Genomic DNA, 27,822 nt, shown 5'->3' on the forward strand with positions numbered 1-27,822 from the left:
ATCAAAAATTAAAACAGGCAGTCACTTCCGAATTTATATAAAAATAAATTAAGAAACTTTTAAAATAAACAAGTATTTCATTTAGGTTATAATAATAAATAATTGATCAAAGCCTATATACAGAAGGTCTACACAAATAAAGAGAATGTTACAAACAGATTTAAAGGACGATTTTGTGCGGTGTCCTCATTGGCATATATGTATCTTTGCTCCAATGCATTTAAACAAAAAAAAAAAAAAAAAGTAGCAACATTGAAAACAGTCTTGAAATTCCTATGGTCTTATGCAGACCTATGAGTGTCCATGGTAACAGACAGCAAACAAGCACTGTGTAGTCTGATCCTAAAGCCACAATCACTTTTATATGTCCATTTGAGATGCATTGGAGCAATAAAAACAATTGCTCGTGAAGGTGGACATAAGCTGGCCATTCATTAAGGATTTCAGGTGGCAATTTTCTGAGCGACCTATCATTCACGGTTAATCTGTGAAGGTTGATGTTCTGGATGAAAGCTCCATAAGTTAACATGACAAATCGCTGATCGATATCTACCTTGATCCATGGCCTGGCTTGGCTTCTATTGAGGGGATGCAGATCTTCCATTTGACATGAACGACTTTACAAGACTGCACCCAATGATCAACTTTTCCCACAGATAACGGTCTTCAGTCGTCAGAAAATAGTTAATATTGTCCTTTTCGGCCAACAAAAATATCTCTAGTATATGGCCAGCTAAACGGAACAAAAAAAAACAAAACCAAAGATTTGCATAGTATTATCTATAGAAGTAAATATGATAAAAAGAGTAATTTATTGGGGAAAAAAACAAATAAAAAGTAAAAATAAAATTGATACTACAGATATACGCTAGAAAGCTGGAATTGCTAGAGAAAGCTGCAAATGTTTTATACGACTACATTCAATATGCAGGGGTTTTCTCCACCTAAACATTTTATAATAAGTACTTCAGTCACGTCATAAGAGCCACATCGGCGGATATCTGGCAACAGTTTCCGCAACTCCCACTGCTTTCAATTTGGAGGTAGCCTTGTACCCTCATCAACGTGAGTCTTATGACAGGTCATGCAAACAAACCCCTTTAAATCACCAACTTTTTTTTTCTGTGCACCACAGATGGAATTTTACTTTAAAAAAACTAAATCTGTATATAAATTACAAATATTTTTTTACATAGTCAATGTAGATGTTGTATTTACATTCAGGATAAATAAAAGCAGCAAAACAGATTAAAGACGATTATGACTTATAAGAGAGCTACTGTATGAAAGGCATACATGAGGAGTGGGATTGTCTCGTCACCAACATCTTGTGGAGAAATAAGGACCTGCACCACACAAACTACAACTCCCAGGCTGGAGACTACTGCTCTATGATGTCATGTTATCTCAGGTTGATGAAGTGCTGTACCGTCCGCTGACTTTCTTCTTTTAATTCCTCAATGTGAGAATCCAGGCGCTGAATAAGATCCCGGGACCGGAGCTCTTCCTCCTGAAGGAATCTTGACGCTATGGTGTTAGGTGGGGAAGAGGATGACAATGGAAGCTGCAAGTACAGAAAACGAATAGATGAAATAAAGACTAAAGAAGAGATGAACAGTGAAATAAATTCCATTGTACTGCAATATTTTATAGTGGGATACATTTTTAGAGTAATAATAACCTTAACCTTTTTAGTAATAAATTTAAAGGCTATGTAAACCTTTGCATGGATCTTTTTTTATTTTTTTTTAAAAAAAAAAGGTGTATTAGTGTGTTTGGTGCAACTTTACAAATACTTTTTATTAAAATTTAATTTTTTTTTAGATACAGCTGCTCTGTATTCTCTATACAGAGCAGTTGTATCCAGCGCTATTTATTGAATCTGTCAGGGACGGCAGCTCGAGCGGTTAATCGATCATATCTAAGTTGATAACTTGGATGTGAAGGTTTACAAGTGGCTCCTGTGGACCCGTTGTCACTGAACCTGTCTGGTCCACGGGACTGACAAATTCAATGAATAGCGCAGGATACAGCTGCTCTGAATAGAGAATACAGAGCAGCTGTATCTAAAAAAGTAAAAATAGTTTAAAAAAAAAAAGTATTTGTAAAGTTGCACCAAACACTGATACTCCTTTTAAAAATAAATAAATAAATGGTGTACATGGCTTTTAAACTTAATACTAAAAAGTTTATTATTACTCTCTAAATATGTATCCCACTATAAAATATTGCAGTACAATGGAATTTATTTCACTGTTCATCACTTCTTTAGTCTTTATTTCATCTATTCGTTTTCTGTAATTTAAAAAAAAAAAAAATTGCCTTACAAAGGTGTACATAGCCTTTAAGATGCAGGAAATTTGCTTAAAGGGTAACAAAACATTCAAAAATCTTCTGACATGTCATAGTGACATGTCAGTAGTTTGGATCGGTGGGTGTTCAAGCACAGAGACCCCTCACCAATCGCTAAAACGAAGCTGCAGAAGGGCTCGGGCGAGCGCTGAGACACTTAGTCTCTGATTGGCTCTTCTCGGAAAGCCGAGCAGTGTACGGGCTCAATAGAAAGTCTATGAGCCAGTACACTGACTGCTCAGCTTTCCGAGAAGAGCCGATCAGAAATGAAGCGGCTCAGCACTCACACGAGCCCTTCTGCCGCTTCGTTTTAGTGATCGGTGGGGGTCTCAGTGCTTGGACCCCCACCAATCAAAACTTCTGACATGTCACTATGACAGGTCAGAAGTTTTTGAACGTTTAGTTACCTTTTAAAAAGAATCTCCAAAATAAAAATGAGAGCCACCTTAACCATAGCTCTAAATTAACCCTTTCATGAGTAGGGATGTTTTGGGCCTTCATGCCAAGAATGAAATTTCACCTTTTGGAGTGCTTCAGTCCTTGGCCGAATGCACACGTTGCATATTACGTGTGGATTTGCCCCCCGGATTTTCATGCAGCAAATCCGCAGCGTAATACAGTACCAGCAAAGTAAATGACATTTGAAGAAATCTCATCTACACGGTGCAGATTTTTTCTGCACGTAAATTGACCTTCATTACGTATTTTAAAATCCACAGCATGTCAATTTATCCTGCGTTTCCGCTTGCGAATTGTATCTGACTAGTTTTACAGAAAATGCACCAAAATCCGCAGCATAAATCCGCACCTATTTCCGCATGAAAATGTAAAAACCACACCTAAAAACGCATCAAAAGACACATCGTTAGGTGCGGTTTTAGCTACGGAATTACGTGGGTATAATGCAGTTTGGATTTTCCGCATCAAATTAGGCAACGTGTGCATGTAGCCTTAGGCTACATGCACAGGTGGTGGAATTTGATGCAGAAAATTCCCATGAAACTCGCAGAGTAACGCAGGTAATTCCTGCTGGTGAAATCCACACTTGATATTTCGGCTTTTTCAGTCATTTTTAATTCTGGATTTTACATTTTGATGCGGAAGCAGGTGCGGATTTTATTGTGTTTCTTTTATAAACTAGTCAGATATAATTCTAAGACGGAAATGCAAGATCAATGGACATGCCGTGGATCTTAAAATACGCACCGCAGATAAATTTGCATGTAAAAAAAATTGTGCAACTTGTAGATGAGATTACTTGATATCTCATTTACTTTGCCTGTACGTTGCGAAATTGACGCAGGAAAATCTGCGCGGCAAATCCGCAATACACATCGTGTACATGTGCCCTAAAAGTGTGTTTTTCTTGTTTCGTTTCTTAGTCTACCACAAATGTTTTGTTTCTTTTTTGGGCAGAACACACATGGCTTTATTATTTAGGGAAAAATGGTCAGAAACGGGAAAGAATTGTTTTTTCTCAAGGCAGTTTGTCCAATGAAAATTTACCCCAAAAATGAATTTACCTGTGCATAATGATGTCAAATATGTGTAAAGTATGATGTCAATATAGCGCCGAGAACAAGGACCCTATTTAAGCTATAAATGTATCTCCATCCTCTAGCTGTAGATGCAGCCTCTGTACATGGATGACAATCATCCAAGTACAACATACTTTTTGGTAAGGGCGCAAAAGCAGATAATGCCAGGGTAAAACAAACTAAAACTGGTGGTCCGGGGGTGTTTATTTTATATTTGGCGTAACGTACATTCTGTTTGTTGGCATGGCAGCATCGATGATGTGCCCATATACCCAAGTGATTGCTGCATGCAATCACTGGCCTCAGAGGTCCTGTGCGATATACACAAAGAGGCCAGTGATTGAATACAGCGATCACTCGGGTATAGAGGCACGTCGTCGCTGCAGCCATGTCAAAAACAGTGGCAGGACCAGCTATGTGGAAACGTTGGGGGATCTGTCCAGTGAGTAATGCCTCTTCTTTTGTTTTATTGCATCCCCCCTTTGCCACTTTTCTTATTAACTCAGAAAACCCCTTTAGTACACTCCTATTCACATATGAATATCTACGTTGATTAACATATAAATACCTACATGGAGTATTCCTATGCAGGGAGTATTAAAGGTATAAATGAGAAGCCCAGACCCTCCGCTCATTCTATACTATTGCACACAATGGGTAAGAACTAAATAGTGTCACATAATAATAATAATACCACATTCATAAAAATCTGCATGTTGATGGCTTCGATTTAACAACAAAACGGTTAATAAACACGATTATACACACACACACACACACACACACACACACTTTAAAGGACAACTGCAATTCAACATCTCAGATGACTCATAACAAGATCCCAGATGTGCAGAAAATTAGGTCAAATTGTTCCTGCAGATAATGTGGACTCCCAGGGTAATGATTTAAACTGCACCTACTGCAACCTGAAATGTTTTTTTAATTGTGCAAATGCTCCTTCAGTACTTGTCGACTCAGCACTCTTACTGGTCTGCACCAACTGGGATCCATGGTGCAAACTGTGAATAAGAATTTCAGACTGCAATGTGTTTAAACTTCATGGCCACCTCCTTTATCATAGTTTATCATTAAATAGCAACAATTCTGCTAGGCCAGCAATAAACTTTAGGTCCCTTTTGTATGGGCCGATATGAGCCTGGAAAACAAATGCGATCGACAACTCGTCAATCAGCGCTCATTCACAAGGAGCTATGATTGGTCATATATGGGGACGACCTGTCGTTACTATGATTGCTCGTCCCCATACATTGCTATCATGTCGGCAGCGCATCTCTGTTTACACATGTGCTGCCAACCAGCGTCCATCTTTTTGGCCGCATAAAAGATGCGATCAGCCGGTGAACGAGCGTTTCCCCATTTATCGGCTGAGCAATGATCGAGAACTAGTGTTTATAAACGCTCATTGTCCCAACCATTGGACCGTGTAAAAGAGCCTTTACTTTTACAGTGCAGTGGTAATATCTAATATATATATTTTATTGCTTTATTAGACCTCACCATAGATCTTGCAGTATGCCCATAGGTCAAGCAAGTGTCTCTTTCCTATGCCTAACAACCTGGACCACACATCCACTTGTTATACATTGATCTATTGCGTCTCAGCAAAATGTATAAACATGAAAATGAAGCATGTCATTTCCGGGGCGATCACTCTACATTCAGGGTACTCACACATGGTGTATTTTTCCTCAGCAAACTGCATGTGTTATGTGCAGATTTTGATGTGAATTCACAGCGGATTTCACCCATTTTATATTAAAAAGGGTGAAATACACTGCGGACATGTGGACAGAACGAGCATGCGGTGGATCTAGCGGTTGCTGTAGTATAGTAGTCACTAGGACAATTTTCATTCTAGAGGTTTGTTTGCTGCAGTAATATGATGTAGCCAGTACATACAATAATATAAGAATGTCACACCGTGCTCTATAATCACCCACTTGGCAGATGATAGGACATACGAAGTAAAGTGGTGTCGCCAGATCTGGAATTTACTCCCTCTGCAATCATCGATTCCAAAGACAAGAATTAGTATACAGCAGGGTAGTATTTACCACAATCACTGCACAAGCCTCTTTTTCTAATGAGTGAATGAACAAATAACCTGGACAGACAAAACCTTAAGGCCCCATGTACACGAACGTATTTTTGCGGCCGCAATTCACCCGCAAATCTGCGGGTGAATTGCAGCCCCATTCATTTCAATGGGCCCACGCACACGACCGTGGTTTCCACGGTCCGTGCATGGCTCAGGAGCCTGGACCGCAAAAAGAACGGACATGTGTTATTACGGCCGTGTTTTGCGGTCCAGGCTCATAGAAATTAATGCACGCGGCCATGTGCACGGCCCGGGATTTGCGGCCGTCCGAACCGAAAATCACGGCCGTGCACATGGCTACGGTCGTGTGCATGAGGCGTTAGATATACTACGCATTATTTTAGCCTGGTGTTTTCACTTATATTTTTAACGCGGTCTAATAAAGTTTATCTTTTAGATAGAATTACTAACGGAAGGCTTAGGGGAAGCAAGGATTTATCCAGAGAGCAGAAGGATGTGTGAAAATGCTCATTACATCTCTGAGGGAATTGTAATATGGGAGCTGGTGGAGACTCCATTGAATCCCTGTGAACAGTGGTTTGAAGATTACTTTATGTGGTTTCAATGTGTGTTCACTAGAAGATGTACAGTGGTCTGCAATCTGTCTCTCTCTAGCTGTTGTAAGACTACAACTCCTAGCAGGCTCTGACAATAGACACTGTTCTTGACTGCAGCAAAGAATATATAAGTGACGTTACAAAGAAGAACACTCGCCAACAGTATAAGTAACACCTTCCACCCTGTAGACACAAACATCACCTGTGCCTCTCGGTGGGAATCCTCAGAATTTCTATCATCAACATTGCAGAGTGCAGAGGACACAGACTCCAGAGAACTTGTTCTACTCAAACCCTGCAGAACACAGGCCGCTTCCTGCATAGCGTGTGGTGTTTGTCGTAGCTCCTCGTATCGCTGAGACACCTCGTTCAGACGCTCATTCAGTACCTTCAACTCCTCCTCATGTCTGCCCAACAGCTCTTGTGATCTCCTATGGAATTACATAAAGATTATAAACACTGTTTGTGGCCTAAACTTTCTTTATCTCAAATTTAAAGAGAGCAGAAGTTTAATTTAATTATAAAAAATATTGTGTTTCGTGTTATTTAAAAAAAAATATATTACATATGATACATATACATATTTTTGTTTCATAAAGGGACTGTTGATTTAGATTTTTAATTTACAATATACTGACATATGTGTATGCCAGAAGTGTGCCTTTGTATAGACATATGTACAGGGGCATACCAATGGTATGCCTTAAAAGACAACCCTGGAGACCTCTGTTAGGTCCCAGGCTATCTCTATAGTGACCTCAGCCTTGTCGATCACGTCACAGAAGACAACGATCAATGGTACAATGCGATCCCTCCCCCATTGTACTGCTGTGTTTAGGGTTGATCATGGCACTGAAGAGGTCAAAGGGGTTTCCCAGTGAGAAAAAAAAATTGATGACCAATAATATCTGATCGATGGGGGTCCGACTCTCGGCACCCATGCTGATCAGCTGTTTTGAAGTGGCCAAAGTGCTCGTACGAGCGCTGCTTCTCCTTTATTACTTTCACCGCTCCATACTGTGAAATGGTTCACAACATTACAGCCGTCTTCCATTCAATATTCTACTCTAATTAATTTGTATGAAAACGGTCTGGTCCGTTAAAACATTTCCAGTGGGAATAACAGAGGAACGGCACAATGCAGAGTTCTAAGAAAAGATGTTCCAGAATTGTTATTTCATGGGAAATGACCAGTATTTACTACGGCGGACATGTCAGGGGAGCTCTTTAACATTACAATTGGTTTCCTCACCTCTCCACTGAACTCTGGATATCAGACTGTCTGGTGTGCAGGACCAGCTCCAGGTTTCCCCTTGCCTGTGACAATTCTTTCTGTAGTCTCTGATTTTCACAGTCCAGGTTATCTAAAGCCTGAGAATGCAAACAACATAACGTAAAAATGCATATAACGCTAACCGTGAAAAGCAAGGTAATAAAAGGTCAAATTAAATCTATTCTAGGTTTAATACATTGCATAGAAAATATAAGAATAGCTGACACTTGTGTATATACAGATGTATACTAGGGCACAGCAGCATTTCCATCTTACCAGTCGCACATCTGGTTCTTGTTTCTCCAGCATCGCAGTCAGTTGCCGATTCTCTTCTCGTAAAGTTTCAAGAGCTGAAAGTGAAGCCTTAACAAAAGAATAACGTTACATACTTTAGTTGAAAAAAAGAAAGACAGTTGGTTAAAATATTATTTAAGACGTTAAAGCCAAGTACGTCGTCATTTAAAGCAGAACTCATTAGAGAAGTATTTACAAATCCATCCCACCTTTGGCAAGACATGCAATCTACAAGCCAAATCTTGTAGCTATGAAGGTAGAGAACACCTAGAATTTTTTTTTATCAAATCTCATCAAACCCTAACAATTATGGGCCAGTGGCATAAGAACTAGCAGTGTCAGCATTATGCAGGCCATTCTGTTTCTCTTCTAGTATTTACAAGACAAAGTCACATTCAGGATATTACACACGATGGTACTGGGGAATCGGGGATACACTATTTTTGCACTAGTAGTACACGCTAAAGATTTCCAGGCTAAGCCTAAATGAATGGTCTTCTCCCAGCATCAATTCATAAAACACACATCAAGCAAAACGTGTGTCCATTGGGCATCATGAAGCACAAATGTCTGAAAGAAAAAGAGGCCTTTCACCCACAACAAGCAGTCTGTGAGATCCAGAAAACATGGGGAGTTTGTATGGTCCCTACACTGGAGAGCTGGTGGGGACTAGACGGGGATATTGGAGTTCAAAGTAAAAATTTTAGTGGATTTCGAGTTTAATACTGAAATGAAAACATTTATTTTTTTAGTTGAAAATAAAATGCCATTTGTCAAACATGGCCAACATTAACTTTCACAGTTCACAGTATATTAATGGTCTCCATTTAACATATAGGCCTGGAAAAGCTCCAGATAGATACGTTTAACGGAGGCCATAACGGACCCATACAGGGGTATCTGTGTCCCACAGGCTCCCGATGTAAAACATTTTTTCTCGCTGTATACGTTTGTTTGTTTTTTTTAACCTCAGCGTCACACAGTAAAGGTAGAATGCAGTCTGTGTGTGTGGTGTATATGGCCAAGTATTGTGCCAAACCCCTCATTCCCCAGAAGCGAGGAGAGGTAACCGCTTGTACAAAGAGCTGCATGCGGCTCCTAGCAGCCCCGCTGACTACCCGAACATCAGACAAGTGTCAAGATCCAGTCACCGATCTAACAGGACATAGGGCAGCATGTCAATCCTTTTCACTGCAAAATCGGCTACATATTTTACCGCAAATTCGAAGTAAATCAGCGCCAAATCCGCCAAGACCAAATCTGCAACGTGTGAACACAACTGAAGGCCATATTTCTCGTCTGTGTGCTGTCAGACAACACATGGACATATACAAGTCAATGGGGCTATTCACAGATCCGTTCTTGTTTTTTATTTTTTTTCAACGGAGAGTCTGTCCGTTGTGAGAAACTCACGGCATGCCCTATTCTGGTCTGTTTTTCTGGATCAGAGCCCATTGAAGTCTATGAGTTTGTGAAAATACCGACAGCACAAGGACGACATTCGTGTGATGTCTGTTTTTTACTGGTCCGTTGCTAACCGAGGCAGAAAAATAAAACCAGAAAGTGCTTGTAGAGGAGAAAAATAGATGACAGGCAGACGTAAAAAAAATGATACACGGAGCGCACATAGACATTCAGGAGGATGAGAACGGTCCGGTTTTTTTTCAGACGCTTGTGTTAATAAGGCCTAACGGTAATAGCTAGAAAGCTCCTTAGTGAACACACCAAGTCAGCAGTTCTAAAAACAATGTAAGGTTCCAAACATCTCTTTCGGAAAACATAATTGAATATCATACACACTCTATCCACACAGAAAAGGAGAGCTATGAACTCTCCAGAAAATCAATACCGCCTTACCAAAGTAAAACATCATTTGGCTTTTCTTTTTTTCAGCATTCAAGAAAAATATAAATAGTCCATTAAATGTGCACGGTTACTGCGAGTGATGTCAAATCATCTGATGGCCTGGACCCGGGTCTTGTGATCGCCGGAGGTGTCATCATACTGGATTACACGTCACCTGCATTGTTTACATGCAGCTGTGCAGTTTTAAGACCATTCATTGCAAAGAATCGTGAAGTATTAACATGCTTTGTTTTTGAGCCTCAGAAATCTTTTTAAATGTTTGACGTTAAGAAAAAAATTAAATCAATAATTTTGAATGGTAGAGAATTCTGATGAACTGTGTAAGGGGCTTTATCGTCTCAGGTTTCATGCCTAAAATATACTAGGTGCAGTGCAATAATTGCAGATATTTTTCGCAAGGTACTCATACACCTGTACCAGGTCTGCTCATAGTGACTACAGAATGGTACGGTTCTTAATCAAATCTGCGAGTATGAAAATCACTCAACTTCCAATGTTTACACTGGACACAATCGTTTTTTATATTTTTTATTTAAGATAGGAATACAGGGTTGTCCTAGCGTAACATGAACAATTATGCACACTATAAAAAAAGGAAAAGTGAATCTGAAGTAAGAAGAAAAATACTTATCCTGTACTGACCAATGCTATCCAGGAGAATCTGGGTAAGATTTATGCGTGACATATCTGCTGTTAACTTGTAGCCCACTGTAGGGTCCTTAGGGATAGTTTTGCACAGCACTCAGCTCTGTAAAATGTGTGTGTACAAATGAATGGTCTGTTTCATGAAGGCAACCCCAGTCCATATGATCTACAAGGGCATATGGACATCATAGAGGGGCGACCCCTGCTTGGGATCTATGACAGGTCGGAAAGCCACTCGCTCTCGCTCTGGTAAATCCAGCCTGTCCATGTGCCTCCAGTGAACCTACTGCTCGCACTTACTTTATGCTCTGCTGCTCCTCTATCCGCTCTTTCTCGCTCAGCCTGAACCTTGCGCTCCCAGTCCTTAGCATTACAGCTAGAAGAAGCAATGCCGACGTCTTTCTGGTGCAGCTCCTTCGTCAGCTGAGAAATCTCCTTCTTCATTCCATCCAGCACACTGCTATACGAAAGTTCAGCCTGGGTGAGCTGACTCTTTAGCTGTAGGAAGATTAACATGCACGGTATTACACAGTCTACAGGAGAAACACTGAAAAATCTAAAGAAGTCTAATCTGTCATTAAAACATGTTGCCCCAGTTAAAGGAAATGTATCTTTAAGAAATAACCTTATGATAAAATCCACGTTTTACGTAAAAGGGATTGTACAGGATTAGAAAAACACGGTCCCGTTCTTCCATAAACTGTGCCACTCCTGTCCATGGTCTGTGACTCTTCTATAAAATGAAATCTTTTCACACTGGCCACTGAGCCTCAAAAATAGACTAACACTTCCCTTACATCCTACAAGCAGCACAATAATGGGGTATTTCTGTGCACTAGTACGACAGAGGGAATTTTGAAATAAAATGAAACACTAATTAACTAGAGCCCCTCCCTACATAAGGACATCTAGACCCCTCCCAGCTTGAGTTTTTTCTGTCCTGTGTAGACCAGTTTGCTCTGCTGGTTTGCTTTGTAATATGTATTTTTTCTTTCCTGGATATACATCTTCTAATGAATTTATTTCTTGGATGTCTTCAACAGGTTCATAGCGACAAAGGTTTAGGAGGAAGAAAAGCAACCTCCAAATAAAAGCAGTGTAGCGGCAGGGATTGTGATATCCCCCTTCATGTCTGCTAGGAATCTCTAGGTGCCAAGATTGTCACTCTCGTGATCTTGCCACTATGAGTTAAGGATTATTTCCAAGAATCTTTGCTGAGATGAAAGAGTCAGGCTGAATGCACATGTTGCGTATTACATGCGGATTTGCCGCGCATGTTTTCATGCGGCAAATCCGCAGCATAATACAGTACCAGCAAAGTAAATGAGATTTGAAGAAATCTCATCTACACGGTACAGATTTTTTCTGCACGTAAATTGACCTTCCGTGCGTATTTTAAAATCCGCAGCATGTCAATTTATCCGTTTCCGCTTGTGAATTGTATGTAACTAGTTTTACAGAAAAATGCACCAAAATCCGCAGTATAAAAACGCACCTATTTCCGCATCAACATTTAAAAAGCGGACCTAAAAACGCATTAAAAAAACGCATCATTAGGTGCAGTTTTAGCTGCGGAATTACGTGCGTATACCTGCGATTTTGATGCGGATTTTCCGCATCAAATTACGCAATGTGTTCATTCAGCCTGAGTCTCTCTTTTATCAGGAAAGTCTAAGGCCCTGTTCACACTGAGTTTTTTTTGGCATGGTTTTTGACATGGAAACAGTGCCAAGTAAAACTGTCGAAAGCGGAAAAAAACGCTTGCAGGAAAAAAGAAGCACCATGCTCTTTCTTCAGGCGTTTCCGTCTCTGACCTCCCATTGACATCAATGGGAGGCAGAGAATGCTGTTTTCGCAGCATTTTTTGGAGAATACTCTTTCACGTTCTGTGTATGGAGAACACTTAAGTGGGATGCTCCTCCAAAAATGTATATGGCTATCGCCAAATTGTCCAGGCGTATCTGCTGAGGGTGGGTCAAATCTCGGCACTTTGAAGGGCCTAATTGGCTGTGAAGGAGCAGTGGCACAATGGACTACGCGTCTGGCTATAAATAATAATATTGTAGGTTTGGTTCCTGCCTGGCTCCAGGCTGTTACCTTAATCCAATAGCCTGGCCACAGAATCTCCTCTTATCTAAGCTGAATGTACCGGACCTCGTCAGATCGCAGACATTACACAACTTTGGCCTTACAGGTGCCAGCATGGTAGACTGGCTGGGAATCCCTGGTTCCGTTGACCTTTGGAAATCTCCAGGGCTCTAAGAAAATCGATCCTTCAGGTCCAAGTAGATATAAATGCCGGAGTTATATGTAATGATATCATCAGTTGGGCTGACTATTTGGTTGATGCTAGCTCCCAACAGGTAAAATTGTCAGACAAGACTATGGCCTTATCTACCACTGGTTGAAGGGCTCTCTGGCATAAACGCTGGGTCACAGTTAAAGAGTTATTGCCCTCAGGACCCGTACATATATCGAAAACGGGAGTCACATGCCGCTGCAGCCAATCTCTGGCGGTGATTCTGCCATGAACTGCATGTGACCGTAGGAACTTTTGTTAGTTTATTCCTTTATGCCCTTCCCTGCCCTCCTGTAAAATTTGAAAACTCAGGGATAACCTCTTTAAAAGGTATAAAAAGATCTGCTAGAATGTGACCTACCATCCTCAGACCTGTGGCAAAATGAGACAGACAGCAAAGGGTCCCTGTGCAAGAAGAATATATGGGCTCCTCCGCTCTCCAATAGTTAAACATAGCGCACCACCGTATGTCTCTCAAACAATACACCAATAACTGTGAGCCATTGCCCCAGTCCCATACATGCAACAGTAAGGAGCTGGTTTTTAAGATGGCAGTGGGCCCCCTTATGTACTGGGCCCCTGTGCAGCAGCACAGGCTGCACATAAGGTATGTTCACCCCTAACTATAACATCAGAAATGAGAATCGGGGAGCTCCAAGCCTGGTCATCAGTGGATCGATGCATCAGATTCCTCCATGACATGGTCTTGTAAAAAAACTACTGTTAAACTTCTTTCAAAAAGTTGTTTTCTGACTGAGGTTTTTTATATGCATGTGGCTGCTGTGACGTAGATCAGAGAAACAGCAGCTCAGACTGCCCCAATAATCATGAAAAGAAGATAGAATAAAAAATATACAATCTGAAAATAACAACAGATTATAAAACAAGATCATGTTACAGTTACTGGTTTTAATTAATTAGAAAAAATATAGGCGATACATTTCCTTCACACAAAACAGCTCATATGTCATAAAACAGACAGTGGCACTGACGGATATGTATCATGATATATTTTCTAAAAGCCTATTCAATTTAAGAGCAAAAAAGGGAAAGTAGATCACTGACTTTTTTCATCTCTGACCAGCATTTCTTGTGCTCCTCTTCTAATAGATGCCGTGAATCAGCCTTGACCTTCATCTCTTGGGTAAACTGTTGACTCTGGAGGGTCACTGATCTGACATGGTCCCCCAAACGGGTCACTTCTTCTTGCAACCTCTGTTCGTTCAAACGGCTGATTGAAAGCTGAGAACGCATCACTTCTATCTCTGTGCGCCCATCTGATAGTTTTGTCTCTTTTAATCTTTCTTCCAATGACCTGCAATTTATAAGTGGAAGTTGTTTTTTGTGTATTCTGCAAAAAACACATTATTAATCTAATGTTTATATTTTAGGATACTAAGCACTTTTGGAATATACTTTTATTAAAAATGTTGCTTTGTTTCTGTTCTGCAGCTTCTATTTATCCACTATACATAGAAGCTGCAGAACAACGTTGTCAGCCGAATCTGTCGGTGAGATTGTCTGTCAGCGTCTCCTGTGTTGCGGACACCTCATCTAACCCTAATACTAATAAAATTGAAGTTGATTCATTTAGATTTTATCAGCATTAGGGTTAGATGAGGTGTCAAGAGGCAAACAGGAGACGCTGTCAGCCGAGCGGTCATACCATCTCGTTGACAGATTTAGCGGACAGGGGTGTTCTGCAGCTTCTATGTACAGTGAATACATAGAAGCTGCAGAATAGAAAAAAAGCAACATTTTTATTAAAAGCATATTACAAAAGTGCTTAGGGCTCATTCAGAGGAGCGTAATACTCGTCCGTGTGCTGTGCGTTGAAATAACGGACAGCACACGGACCCATTCATTTCAATGGGGCTATTCAGACATGCGTGAGTTTTTACATGAGTGTCCGTTGCATGAAACTCACTGCATGTCCTACATTGGTGCATTTTTCTACGAGTGCGTGAAAACCACATGGACAATATCTGTGTGCTGTTCGTGTTTCACGCATCAGTTACATAGAAAAGCAGAGAAATACATTTTAAAAAAAAAAGTCCTTGCACAGACGTAAAAAACGTATATGCCACACGCAAAGCACACTGATGCCGATACGCAGCGCACACCGACATGAAATGTAGGAAAAAAGCTGCATTTTTTACGCCCGCTAATCGGATACGCTCGTCTGAATGTAGCCTGAATATCCTAAAATATACACAGTACATTTAAAAAAATGGCATCAAAGGTTTCCATAGTGGGTTGTCCTCTTTGGACAATGTTCTTTACTACAAAGCCCCGCGACGATAAAAATAGCGATAAGTGGTGATCTGTTGGGGAACCCAGGAACAAGGGTTTGTTTCCACTGCAGCGCCACCACAGGGAAAATGAAGCATTACATGATGTTTATTAGGGTATGTGCACACACACTAATTACGTCCGTAATGTACGGAACGTATTTCGGCCGGAAGACCCGGACCGAACACAGTGCAGGGAGCCGGGCTCCTAGCATCATAGTTATATACGATGCTAGGAGTCCTTGCCTCTCTGCAGTACAACTGTCCCGTACTGTAATCATGTTTTCAGTACGGGACAGTAGTTCCACGGAGAGGCAGGGACTCCTAGCATCGTACATAAGTATGATGCTAGGAGCCCGGCTCCCTGCACTGAGTTCGGTCCACTACTTGCGGCCGAAATACGTCCGTCAATTACGGACGTAATTAGTGTGTGTGCACATACCCTTAAAATCTTGATTTGAAAATAAATCAATTTCAGACTTGTTGAAGCATTGTTAGTAAAAAAAAAAAAGGTGCAGCCAAAAGCCATAAAAGCAGAATAAAGTTCACGTTAAGAACGCAGGTTTACTTAACCCCCTGGAACTGCTGTTATTTTTCGTTTTTTCACTTTTGTTTTTTCCTCCCCGCCTTCCAAAATGCCATAACTGTTTTCTTTTTCCGTCGACATAGCTGTGTGAAGGTTTGTTTTTGCAGGCTGAGTTGTAGTTTTTAATAGCACCATTTAATGTACTGGGAAACATCAAAAACATTATTTGTGGGGTGGATTGGGAATACAGTAATTGCTCCTTTTGCTTTTTGGGTTTAGGTTTGGGTTTAGGTTTTATGGCATTCACATTGTAGTAAAAATACGTTAACTTTATTCTGTGGGTCAATACGATTACAGAGATACTACATTTATATAGTTTTTTTTAGGATGTACTACTTTTACAAATGAAAAACGAAAAAAAAAAAATTTGTGTTGCCCTATTCTGAAAGCCATAACTTTTTTATATTTACGTCGATGGAGCGGTGTGAGGACTTGTTTTTTTTCAAGGTGCGATATCGTTTTTCTTACCATTTTGGGTTACATGCAACCTGTTAACTTTTTATTTCAAATTTTTTGGGAGGTAATGTGACCAAACAAAACAGCAATTCTCAAGTTTTTTCTTTTTCTTAGCGTCCACCATGCAGGTTAAATAATGTTTACACTAGAGTGTGGACTGACTGCAGCATTTACACTAGACTGTGGACTAACTGCAGTATTTATACTAGACTGTGAATGGACTGACTGCAGCATTTACACTAGACTGTGGACTAACAGCAGTATTTATACTAGACTGTGGACTAACTGCAGCATTTACACTAGACTGTGGACTAATTGCAGTATTTATACTAGACTGTGAATGGACTGACTGCAGCATTTACACTGGACTGTGAATGGACTGACTGCAGCATTTACACTAGACTGTGAACTGATTGCAGAATTTACACTAGACTGTGGGCTGACTGCAGCATTTACACTAGGCTGTGAACGGACTGACTGCAGAATTTACACTAGACTGTGGACTGACTGACTGCATCATTTACACTAGACTGTGTACTGACTGACTGAAGCATTTACACTAGACTGTGGACTGACTGACTGCAGAATTCACACTAGACTGTGGACTGACTGCAGAATTCACACTAGACTGTGGACTGACTGCAGAATTCACACTAGACTGTGGGGTGACTTGAACATTTACACTAGACTGTGGACTGATTGACTGTCTGAAGCACTTATAGAAAACAATGTGCTTCTGGTTCTGGCCACCTCCAGTCACCACTAGAGGAGCATAGGAGCTTACTGCATATTGTTATATTAAATGAAATAATAAGGCAACAAGCAGTAAGCTCCCTCTAGGGGCAGCTGCAATCTTTTGTTTTAAATCAATGTCTGTGCAACCTTTGGGTCCCAAGTTTAAAATTTTTGGAGCCAAGTTATATTTTTTGGTCGCACTTGCAGCCATTTTAGTTGCCATCTGGTGCCCTGGACCAGACAAAACCTAGCAGAGATAGGTGCACATCAACACACTTGCTGTATGGTAATGACCTGATGTTGTTCTCTTTGTCCCTCAGGACATTGCTCACTCTGAGCACCTCTCTGTGAAGCTCCTCTTTCTGAGCTTTGGATCCTTCCAGGAAGTCTGCATGAGCTTGTATGGTCGCCCTCAGCTCTGCCTTCTCCTCCTGGAGAACCTATAGATTCAAAGAAGAAGAACATCACATCTACTGGTCCTAGGCTGGCCATTTGACATTTAATATGGAATATCAAGATCAGGTCCTTCCAGTCGGAAGCCTAGTCCCAAAGCTACCTTTTATTTATATCTTCCTATGTCATCTTGTTCTTATGGCACATTTAAGTTATAAAATATCAAAACCATGTGCCAAATACATAAAAGGTTGCTAGAAAAGGTGCAACCAAAAAACAATTTTTAAATGATGTAGTGGATGCCAAATCTTCATTGTAAAGGGTATTCCCACTTCAGACATGTCCACAGGATCTGCCATAAATTTCTGATAGTTGGACCCCTGAGCACCACTTGGCAAGCAAAAGCACCTGGCAACAGCAACACATAGGAAAGGTGGCCGCCCATGTGCAGGGCATTATGCAAATAAACGAGTAAGCTTCCTGTTCCCCAGATAGGTGGGCATCCCAGAGGGGGAGCCCCCACTAATCCTACATTTATGGCATATTCTGTGGAGAAGCATCTAAACAAGAGACAAAAATTGGGTGCATGGTGAAGTATCTACAAATCACCAGCATCAAATGGAAGAACGAGTGCTGGTGATTTGCCAGGACGCTCACCTGGTATCCTGTCTGAAGACAAAGCGTCGTGCGAGGACCTAATGTGCAGTTTGTGGGCCATGTAGTTATCATCTCGGATATGTCGGTAGTTTACAGCTATGGCTGATGAAAGGACAGCAGTCAGCTCTCATTTTCACAACTCACAAGACTCACCTTTATTGTTTGCCGAGCTTGCTCAAGTTCACGCTCGGATCTCTCTCGCCCTGCTATGGAGGACTCCAGTTGTAACTTTAGACTTTCAAGCTCTTCTTCTCTGGCATAAAGACTGTCATTAGCACGTACTAACTGCCCCCCGAGGTGCTGGAGCTCTGAGCGGCCAGACAAGCTTGTTCGTTCTAACATATGTTTCCGGCTCTGAGACTCTTCCTGATGGGTTACACAGAAGATGAACAGACATTTTTACAATTCTATAAATGAATAAAATTCAATGATCATCAAATTCTATACAAAGAAAAAACAGCAAAAGTAATAAATATTGTAAATAACACCTTGTATAGTATTTGTATTACTGACTGATTCTTCATTCTACAGTATGTGATGACTATTGAATGTGTCTGCAAAAGCCCTGCAGCCACCTCTTAAAGGGTAACTAAACTTTAAAAAAAAAAGCTTTTCACATGTCATGTCAGAAGTTTTGATCGGTGGGGATCCAAGCACTGAGGCCCCCACTGATCGCTAAAACGAACCAGAAGCGCTCGGATGAGCAGCGCCACTTTGTTTCTGATCAGCTTTCTATTTAGCCAATCTGAGGAAAGACGAGGAAAGCCAATAAAAAAAACGAAGCGGCACAGTGCTCTCTCAAATGCTTCTGCCGCATCATTTTAGCGATCGGAGGGGATCTCAGTGCTCGGACCCCCACCGATCAAAATTCTGACATGTCACTATGACATGTTAAAAGTTTTTCAAAAGTTTAGTTTGGCTTCTTTCACACTACCGTTGGTAAACATTTACCTCTATTCCGTCAGAGGAACAGAGGATCGAAAGATTAAACGGAAAGCAACAGTTCCATTAGAAGTACCATTAATTTCAAGGGTAATTCTTTTGTTCCAGTTGCTTTCTGTTTGTCTCCATTCGCTAGGTTTCCGTTTTTTCCACGGAAACAAAAGTTCTGCAGACTGCACTTTTGCTTCCGTCAAAAAATGGAAACCCAGCGAACGGATACAAATGGAAAGCAACTGAACTAAACTTGAAATCAATGGTACTTCTAATGGAACCGTTGCTTTCCGTTTAATCTTTCGATCCTCTCTTTGTCTGACAGAAGAGAGGTAAACTTATACTAACAGTAGTGTGAACTTAGCCTTACACTTTAAAGGAGCTCTGTCACTACTTTATTAATTCCCTATCTCCTAACTAATCGAATAGGCGCTTTGCTGCTGATAACTACAGTGTGATTTGTTTTAAAAAAAAAAAAAAAACTTTATTATTTTAAAAGTTCTGTGCATTTTTCTAAATATGCTAATGTGGCTCTAATAGGAGCCAAATAGGAGGTGACTCTTTCTTTTCACTCTGGGCGGTGTAATGTTTTCTGTATGACGCTGTCCAATCAGCATACAGCTCCTCCCCCTTCCCAGCCCAGCAACACAGTGTGATCATATAGTATACAGCTGCCATTCCCGACTGTGCTTTCCACTGACGATACCTCCTGTATGTGTCACAGCTAGAACTGCAATCCTGGTGTCATATGAAAGATAAGAATCTCCTCTTTCATATGACACAAGAACCGCTATTGTGGTCCACAGCTCGAGATATGGCTGTTTGAAATGATCCCCCTTCCCTCCAGCCTCAGTCTCTCACACTGTGTGAAGCAGCTTCATGCTGATAGGACAAGGTCAGAGGCTGTGAGGAGGCTCCACCTCCGGAGAATCGCTGTTGTTACCTCCCACTTGTCTAATAAAGCCTCATTTGCATATTTAGAAAAAAAGCTCATAACTTAATAAATAATAAACTTTCTGGGACACAATTTTCACTATCATTATCAGTGTGACAGCGCCTATTAGATTAGCTAGGAGATAGGGCATTACTAAACTAGTGGCAGAGTCTCTTTAAACTATATCGATCATATAAATTGATTTTATTATTGGCTATATTCTTGTAGGAGTAAATTTGTATATTGGTATATGTGTAATTCTAAACTACATGCAGTTTAATGATTTGTACTTGATATATTTACACTGCCATTTTTTTCATGTCATAAAAGCATTTTTTGGTTTCTCGATTCTTTCCCCCCTTTCTATCTTCCTCCGTTTTGAGTGCCAAAAGTTTCTGCATTACAACTATTTACCAGTCATGGAACCACAGCTCAGGTGCACATATCCTGTTGTATTCGGGGTGGCAGGAATAACAGCCAAAGGTAATATAAAGGGGACCACATGCTATTTATAATTTCCATGTCAATCATATCCCAAGATCTATTAAGCTCTGATAATTACAACAAAAACATGAGGACATCCTTCACCCCACTCCCATGTACCTGATATTTTTCAGTTTGTTCTGCCAAGCTCCTACGCTGAGCTTCCAGTGCAGCTACCTGCTGCTGATACAGAAGACGTTGCTTTTCCCAATCCAGAGATTTTTGGCGGAACTCCTACAAGAATCACAAGCATAGTGCAAAAGTGACATGAATGATATTTGTGTAAAAAAATAAAAAATGTCTGCACTGAAAAGGACATTTAGAAAGACAATTATACCAGAATCATTACGTGCAGGACGAATTTCAGCTACGGCAGTTATCAGAGCACAGTCTTATAACAAGCCGAGTACCTGTGTGTACATCACATGACCAGGACAGATTGTTATCCCCTGAAAGTACCTATTGAATGACTGCAAGCAGAGATCTTAAAAACCATGAGGATTCACTACAGAAAGTATATTAGAAAATGTTGTGACTTCTCATTATACAAAGCATAATCTTTACTTGTTGAAACTGGAATAACACTTTCACCCCGATCATGTCACATCACGAAAGCTCCTCATCATACACGCTATTTGTATCCATAGGACTCCATTCACCTGGTGGAGGCCAAGTTTCCATTTAGCCTCCGTTGGGCAGGTATACGTTGATATACCGCATTAAATATGTATGGAATAGCGTATTCCATAAAACTGTATATTGTAAAAAAGGTATACCACGCTATAATTTTTCTATAATGAGACCCTATAGGCGATATGTATATGCCTATACAGTGAAATACATTGCAGCCTTCCTTCGAAGATATACGTCAGGAGTTCTGCTGAAGACTGCCTTCGACATAGGCTCTAAACGTGGTGTTAACAGGGCCTTATACATAAAAAGTGTCATGTCCCAATAATGTTGTTTGATTTGTTTTAATATGGATTCTGCGGCAGCAAATTACTGTGAATATGTCCGAAAAAACATCCATGACTATGTAATATGTTGATAAATATGGCATACAAACTGTCCACCATACTTTATGATATATTTTTGTGTCCACAATTTATACACCAGTTAAAAATTCTTCTGTCCTGGTGTAATGTGGACACATCGGGAATATAACAAAGAAAAATGTTAAAAGAAAAAATAAATGAATAATGAAAGATTCACCTCAAGTCTGCGTGTTAACCTATTGACCTCTGACCTGTCTTCTTCACTGCTGCTTTTCATCTCCAACCTCTGGTGCCTCCTCTGCACTTTTTCATATGTTTTTTTCAATCTGTTCAACTAAAAAAAAATTAAAAAATATGCAAACAAAGTTTTTGGTTACAAAGCACATGAGTTCCCAGGGAGAAGCTGTAATAAAGATCCCGCTCTGATGTTGGAACATAAGTTCAGGTGAAGTCTATCAATATGCTTCGATGCTTCGACAAGACTTAATTTTATGGAGGTGACCTGGATTCTGTACCAAAACAGAGTATTATTTTTTTAACGAATATTTTAGAGTTGAGATTATAGAGCAGATAATATATACGTGCAGTGGTTTAGTGTGGAATGGTATTATAGTAAATAATAATGATAATCTTATAACATACCTCTTCCTGAAAGCGTGCCAGTTGGCACTCATACTCTGCCGTCTTACTGCCATTGTTTTCCTCTTGCTCTGCCAGCTGCTTTCTCAGAGACCTAATCTGCAAAAATGTGCATTAAAAAGCCTAATTCTCTCTCATAGACAAGCAGGCCAAACAATTGATCAAACGTGTACTATGATTAAGTAGTTCTAAGTATATTGGGTAACTTCTAAGAGAGAAGACCAAGGTCAAATCTGTTCACAAAACTGCTGGCCGAGGATCGGGCATTACCACTTATTATGCCGCTGGATCACACAAAGTCCTACAAAGCACTAAGCTATTTTAAAATAATTAAAGGCTCATTCTTATCTTAGACATTTATGGCATATTCACAGGATATGCCATAAATGTCCGACAGATGCTTGTTCCACTTCGGGGACTCGCACCGATCTCTAAAACGGGGCCTCGGACCCCTCGTTCTATCTTCTGCCGTTGTCGCTTTCCGGAAACAGTCTAACGTGTTTTGCTACACTGCTTCCGAAACCTTCAATATGAGGTGAATGGAAGTTCCAGAAAGAGCGTAGCAGAACAAACTCGGGAGCTACCGAAACAGCGTTTCTGTAGCTCCCATTCACTTCTATGGAAGCTCCGTAAACAGTGCAGCAAAACCCGCATCTATCGGACATTTAGGGCATATCCTGTGGATACACCATAAATGTCCACAATGGGAATACCCTTTAAGTTAGGGTTATCATATAAATTTGCTCTAAGCTTCTATTATGCTTCCATTCTGCTTGAGGGAACCCCTGTACATTTGAATCATTTCAATATAAAACAGGAGTGGCGGATTCTACATGGCTGATGAAGCTTATGCAAAGGTACAACCGGCGACCAAACATTTTGGGTTGAAATGCTTATCGTGATATACCAGCCATATGAAAGCAGTAAATGGAAGCAACAACTTCTAATGGACAGCTAGTACACACACACAGTCCTGCCACACACGCACAGTCCTGCCACACACGCACAGTCCTGCCACACACGCACAGTCCTGCCACACACGCACAGTCCTGCCACACACGCACAGTCCTGCCACACACGCACAGTCCTGCCACACACGCACAGTCCTGCCACACACGCACAGTCCTGCCACACACGCACAGTCCTGCCACACACGCACAGTCCTGCCACACACGCACAGTCCTGCCACACACGCACTGTCCTGCCACACACGCACTGTCCTGCCAAACACACAGTCCTGCCACACACACAGTCCTGCCACACACACAGTCCTGCCACACACACAGTCCTGCCACACACACTGTCCTGCCACACACACTGTCCTGCCACACACACAGTCCTGCCACACACACAGTCCTGCCACACACACAGTCCTGCCACACACACTGTCCTGCCACACACACAGTCCTGCCACACACACACAGTCCTGCCACACACACACAGTCCTGCCACACACACACAGTCCTGCCACACACACTGTCCTGCCACACACACTGTCCTGCCACACACACTGTCCTGCCACACACACTGTCCTGCCACACACACTGTCCTGCCACACACACTGTCCTGCCACACACACACAGTCCTGCCACACACACACAGTCCTGCCACACACACACAGTCCTGCCACACACACACAGTCCTGCCACACACACACAGTCCTGCCACACACACTGTCCTGCCACACACGCACAGTCCTGCCACACACGCACAGTCCTGCCACACACACAGTCCTGCCACACACACAGTCCTGCCACACACACAGTCCTGCCACACACACAGTCCTGCCACACACACAGTCCTGCCACACACACAGTCCTGCCACACACACACAGTCCTGCCACACACACACAGTCCTGCCACACACACTGTCCTGCCACACACACTGTCCTGCCACACACACTGTCCTGCCACACACACTGTCCTGCCACACACACTGTCCTGCCACACACACTGTCCTGCCACACACACTGTCCTGCCACACACACAGTCCTGCCACACACACAGTCCTGCCACACACACAGTCCTGCCACACGCACTGTCCTGCCACACGCACTGTCCTGCCACACGCACAGTCCTGCCACACGCACTGTCCTGCCACACGCACTGTCCTGCCACACGCACTGTCCTGCCACACGCACTGTCCTGCCACACGCACTGTCCTGCCACACGCACTGTCCTGCCACACGCACTGTCCTGCCACACACACTGTCCTGCCACACACACTGTCCTGCCACACACACTGTCCTGCCACACACACAGTCCTGCCACACACACAGTCCTGCCACACACACACTGTCCTGCCACACACACTGTCCTGCCACACGCACAGTCCTGCCACACGCACTGTCCTGCCACACGCACTGTCCTGCCACACGCACTGTCCTGCCACACGCACTGTCCTGCCACACGCACTGTCCTGCCACACGCACTGTCCTGCCACACGCACTGTCCTGCCACACGCACTGTCCTGCCACACGCACAGTCCTGCCACACGCACAGTCCTGCCACACGCACTGTCCTGCCACACACACTGTCCTGCCACACACACTGTCCTGCCACACACACTGTCCTGCCACACACACACACACACACACACACACACACACACACACACACAGTCCTGCACACTTTCTAAGTGAAGCAATATGAGACACTACCTCTTGGCCCAGCCGTTCTTCTCGTGTTTTAGCAGAGCGGAGTTCCTGATCTCGGAGTTGTAGAAGAGTGTTGAGCGTCTCGGTATGGGCTTCCCACTCTGCCTTTTTATGCTCCAACATTATATCAATCTGTCTCATCAGTTCTTGCAATTCAGCTTCACAGGAACCAAACAGCGTTCTGATAAAAACAAATACATGTAAAGGGGATGTGCACATACGTGAGTACAAATAGGTGGTGGGGTCAACGAGGAAAACGACTGTCTGCCAGAGCAAACGCCATGGATTATATCCGCACCACAGGTTAACCTCTGCTTCTATATTATAGAAGTGCATTTACAGCAGTTACCTAACCTACAGCTATTATCAGACTTGTGCCCTTTATAAATTAATTGTGATTCAACGTAAAAAATAAACAATTTAGAAAAAACTAAATTCCCTACTAAACCCCGGCTAATCTGTAAAAAGAATACAGGTGCTGCTATAGGTTCAGCCTATGGTCTACTAAAAGGCTCTGGTAAAGTCACCAAGACTTTGATTAACCAGCATCAATCCTTCTCTAGAATCAAAAGCCATTCTGTTATAGAGATATTTGTATGTTTAAAAACTTTGGAAACCTTTACTGGCATTTTTTTTTTTTTTATATATGTAATTGGGCTAAAAATCGTCATTCTACTTTATCTTTATTAAAAATGTTGCATTGTCTTTAACCTGAATCCGTCAGTCCTGCTGACTGACGGCTGGGCCCAGAGCAATCATGTGTACATATGACACACAGGAACACCCTAGTAATGATGATGAAATCTAAGTTGATGAACTTAGATTTTATCATTAGTAGGGTAATGCAGCTTCTATGCAAAGTGGATGCAACAAAGCAGCATCTCAACCACGATGTCAAGTTTTTAAAAACGAATATTTGAAAAAATGCTTTTTAGCCCAAAATACATACATTTGCAAAAAAAACAACAACAAAAAAATAAAATAAAACATTCACCCTATCTTCTTCTTCTGCATTCCTTCTAACAAAGCCTCCATCCTGTGCATTGGAAGTCTGCAGTCCCCTAAAAATACGGGAGTACAATACAGAAATCTGGTAAATAGGTAAAACATTTCTAAATACTATAAGACTGGCCAGGTGACATTGTGTAATATTGTGGAGCATAGACTTGCACAATATGTACTGTACTACTTAGAAGTAGAAATGGGCACCGCACCCAAGCAAGATCTCCATTGACTTCTAAGCATGGTCACCATGCAATGTGGCACAGTCACACTCAGCTCTTTTTTAATCAAAAAATAGTTTGACAAAAAAACTGAGCTTTTTAGAGCAGAAAGGAGAGGATGGGCAACAAGGCCATATATTCCTATTAGGCTCCTTTCACACTAGCGTTAAGCTCCGTTTAGCTCTCTGCCGTCAGAGGAAGAGGTGAACGAGAGTCCAAACGGAAAGGATCGCTTCCATTAGAATTAACATTGATTTCAATGGTAATTCTTTTGTTTTAGATGAATTCCATTTGCCTCCGTTCGCAAGGTTTAAGTTTTTTTTTTCATGAAAAAAAAAAAAAGGGCTGCAGACTGCACTTTTGCTTCCTTTGGACTCTAGTTCATCTCTTCCTCTGACGGAAGAGAGCTAAACGGAATTTAAAGGTAATTTGAACTTTTAAGTTTTGACCATCAAAGTGCGATGTGTACAGCTTTACGGCGGACAGGATCGATGAAATCCACAAAAGTTATGGAAATGGTCAGTACTGTGCAGCGCTATTGCATTATCAATGACTTCAAAGGAAAAGTTTATGGGGTCATATCATGTGGTCAAAGGCACCAAATGTCCGTGGACCGGAAAAAGAAAATGATGTGACTCAAATCATAACACAATAAAAAAAAATAAAAATAAAGCATGGAACAAGTATCTGTATCGTCAGCTTCCAGCAGGCTATGGATAAGAGTGTCACGACGTTGTCCAGTCAGCAGTTATCACCATAGATCCCTGTATGAACATTCACGTGCATGTTGTTTCTTCTGAGCTGACTATTGTCAGCCGAGCATGCTAATTTCTGCAAGACCAGCCAACCATCTAATGTGTATTAGGGTATGTGCCCACGGCTTATTTTCGTCCCAAAAACAGCCGAAAAATCGGAAGCAGAACGCCTCCAAACATCTGCCTTCATTTCAATGGAAAAAAACGTGTTCTGTTCCGACGGGGCGTTTTTTTACGCGTCCGTTTTGAAAAATGCCCGTGTTAAAAAACGCCCGTGAAAAATAAGTGCATGTCACTTCTTGAGCCGTTTTTCATTGACTTTATAGAAAAACAGCTCCAGAAAACGGCCGTAAAAAAACGTGAGTTTGATTAAAAAACGTCTGAAAATCAGGAACTGTTTTCCCAAAATCACTTATTAAAAATGCAAGTCCATGTGGTGACATCATACGCCGGTGATATGTCATTCATAGTGACGTCAGGTCCCGTGACCAACATGTACGGTGAACCATTGTGGGCTGGCGTGGTCACGTGATGATGTCTGCCAGGGTTGTGGAAGGGTAAGGTCTCACGGAGCGGGATTGACCCACGGTTGTCAAGTTGCTTGTTAATTGCCCGTGCGGTGTTTCAGATAAAACTGGTGGTTACCTGCAAAATCGTGCGGCCATAAGGGTGTAGTCATTAATTAGCGCAGGATTTTACAGACAAACAACTATAGTTTGGGGTTGGGATGAGAAAGAAATGCTGCTCTGTCCCAGTGTTACTAAATGTCCCCCAATGTGGTCAACCTTCTCTAGTGTATTATAACTATAGTGGCTGGTATGGCACCCATGACCCAGGTAATAACCGTGTCCAGTCATAGGCTGGTGGGCATGCTTGGACTACTAGTTCTACAATCCAAAGTCTATCTTCTTTTCAAAGTGTTTTTTTAAGCTTCTTGCCACTTGTGTGCTGCCCACTGCTTTCGTTTAGTCTATTGTCCTTTCCACGGAAATAAAGAATACGGTAGCGAATACGCCACACATACCTTCTTCCAGTAGCAGTGATGTCCCGGTAATAATAATGCTGTTCAAAATACTGGAATAGCTTTCAAAGAAGTCTAGCGCCTCGTCTGTACAAGGTCCGCATACATCGCCATTTTGATG

General features: G+C 41.7%; 1 protein-coding gene across 4 annotated transcripts; it reads right to left on the bottom strand.

Annotated features, from left to right (window-relative positions):
* CEP63 (centrosomal protein 63) lies at positions 1 to 27,822 on the bottom strand. 4 transcript variants are annotated; one of them, XR_012883110.1, is made up of 15 exons: positions 27,705 to 27,783; positions 25,697 to 25,763; positions 24,706 to 24,883; positions 22,049 to 22,144; positions 21,624 to 21,740; positions 20,532 to 20,645; positions 18,215 to 18,427; positions 17,306 to 17,451; positions 14,009 to 14,258; positions 10,945 to 11,142; positions 8,116 to 8,202; positions 7,819 to 7,937; positions 6,769 to 6,997; positions 1,297 to 1,564; positions 1 to 733 (listed from the first exon to the last, which is right to left on the bottom strand). XR_012883110.1 is itself a non-coding variant. In XM_075861194.1 (15 exons), the coding sequence occupies exons 2-15, from the start codon at positions 25,744 to 25,746 to the stop codon at positions 719 to 721; spliced, it is 1,947 nt and encodes a 648-aa protein (XP_075717309.1). In that variant the 5' UTR covers positions 25,747 to 25,763; positions 27,705 to 27,783; the 3' UTR covers positions 1 to 718. The 4 variants fall into 4 exon arrangements, 3 of the variants coding, with proteins under 3 accessions (XP_075717309.1, XP_075717310.1, XP_075717311.1); XM_075861194.1 differs by having other exon boundaries at positions 1,430 to 1,564; XM_075861195.1 differs by having other exon boundaries at positions 1 to 1,564; positions 27,705 to 27,822.

Source organism: Rhinoderma darwinii, chromosome 4 (genome assembly GCF_050947455.1).
Source record: "Rhinoderma darwinii isolate aRhiDar2 chromosome 4, aRhiDar2.hap1, whole genome shotgun sequence".
Taxonomy (NCBI): domain Eukaryota; kingdom Metazoa; phylum Chordata; class Amphibia; order Anura; family Rhinodermatidae; genus Rhinoderma; species Rhinoderma darwinii.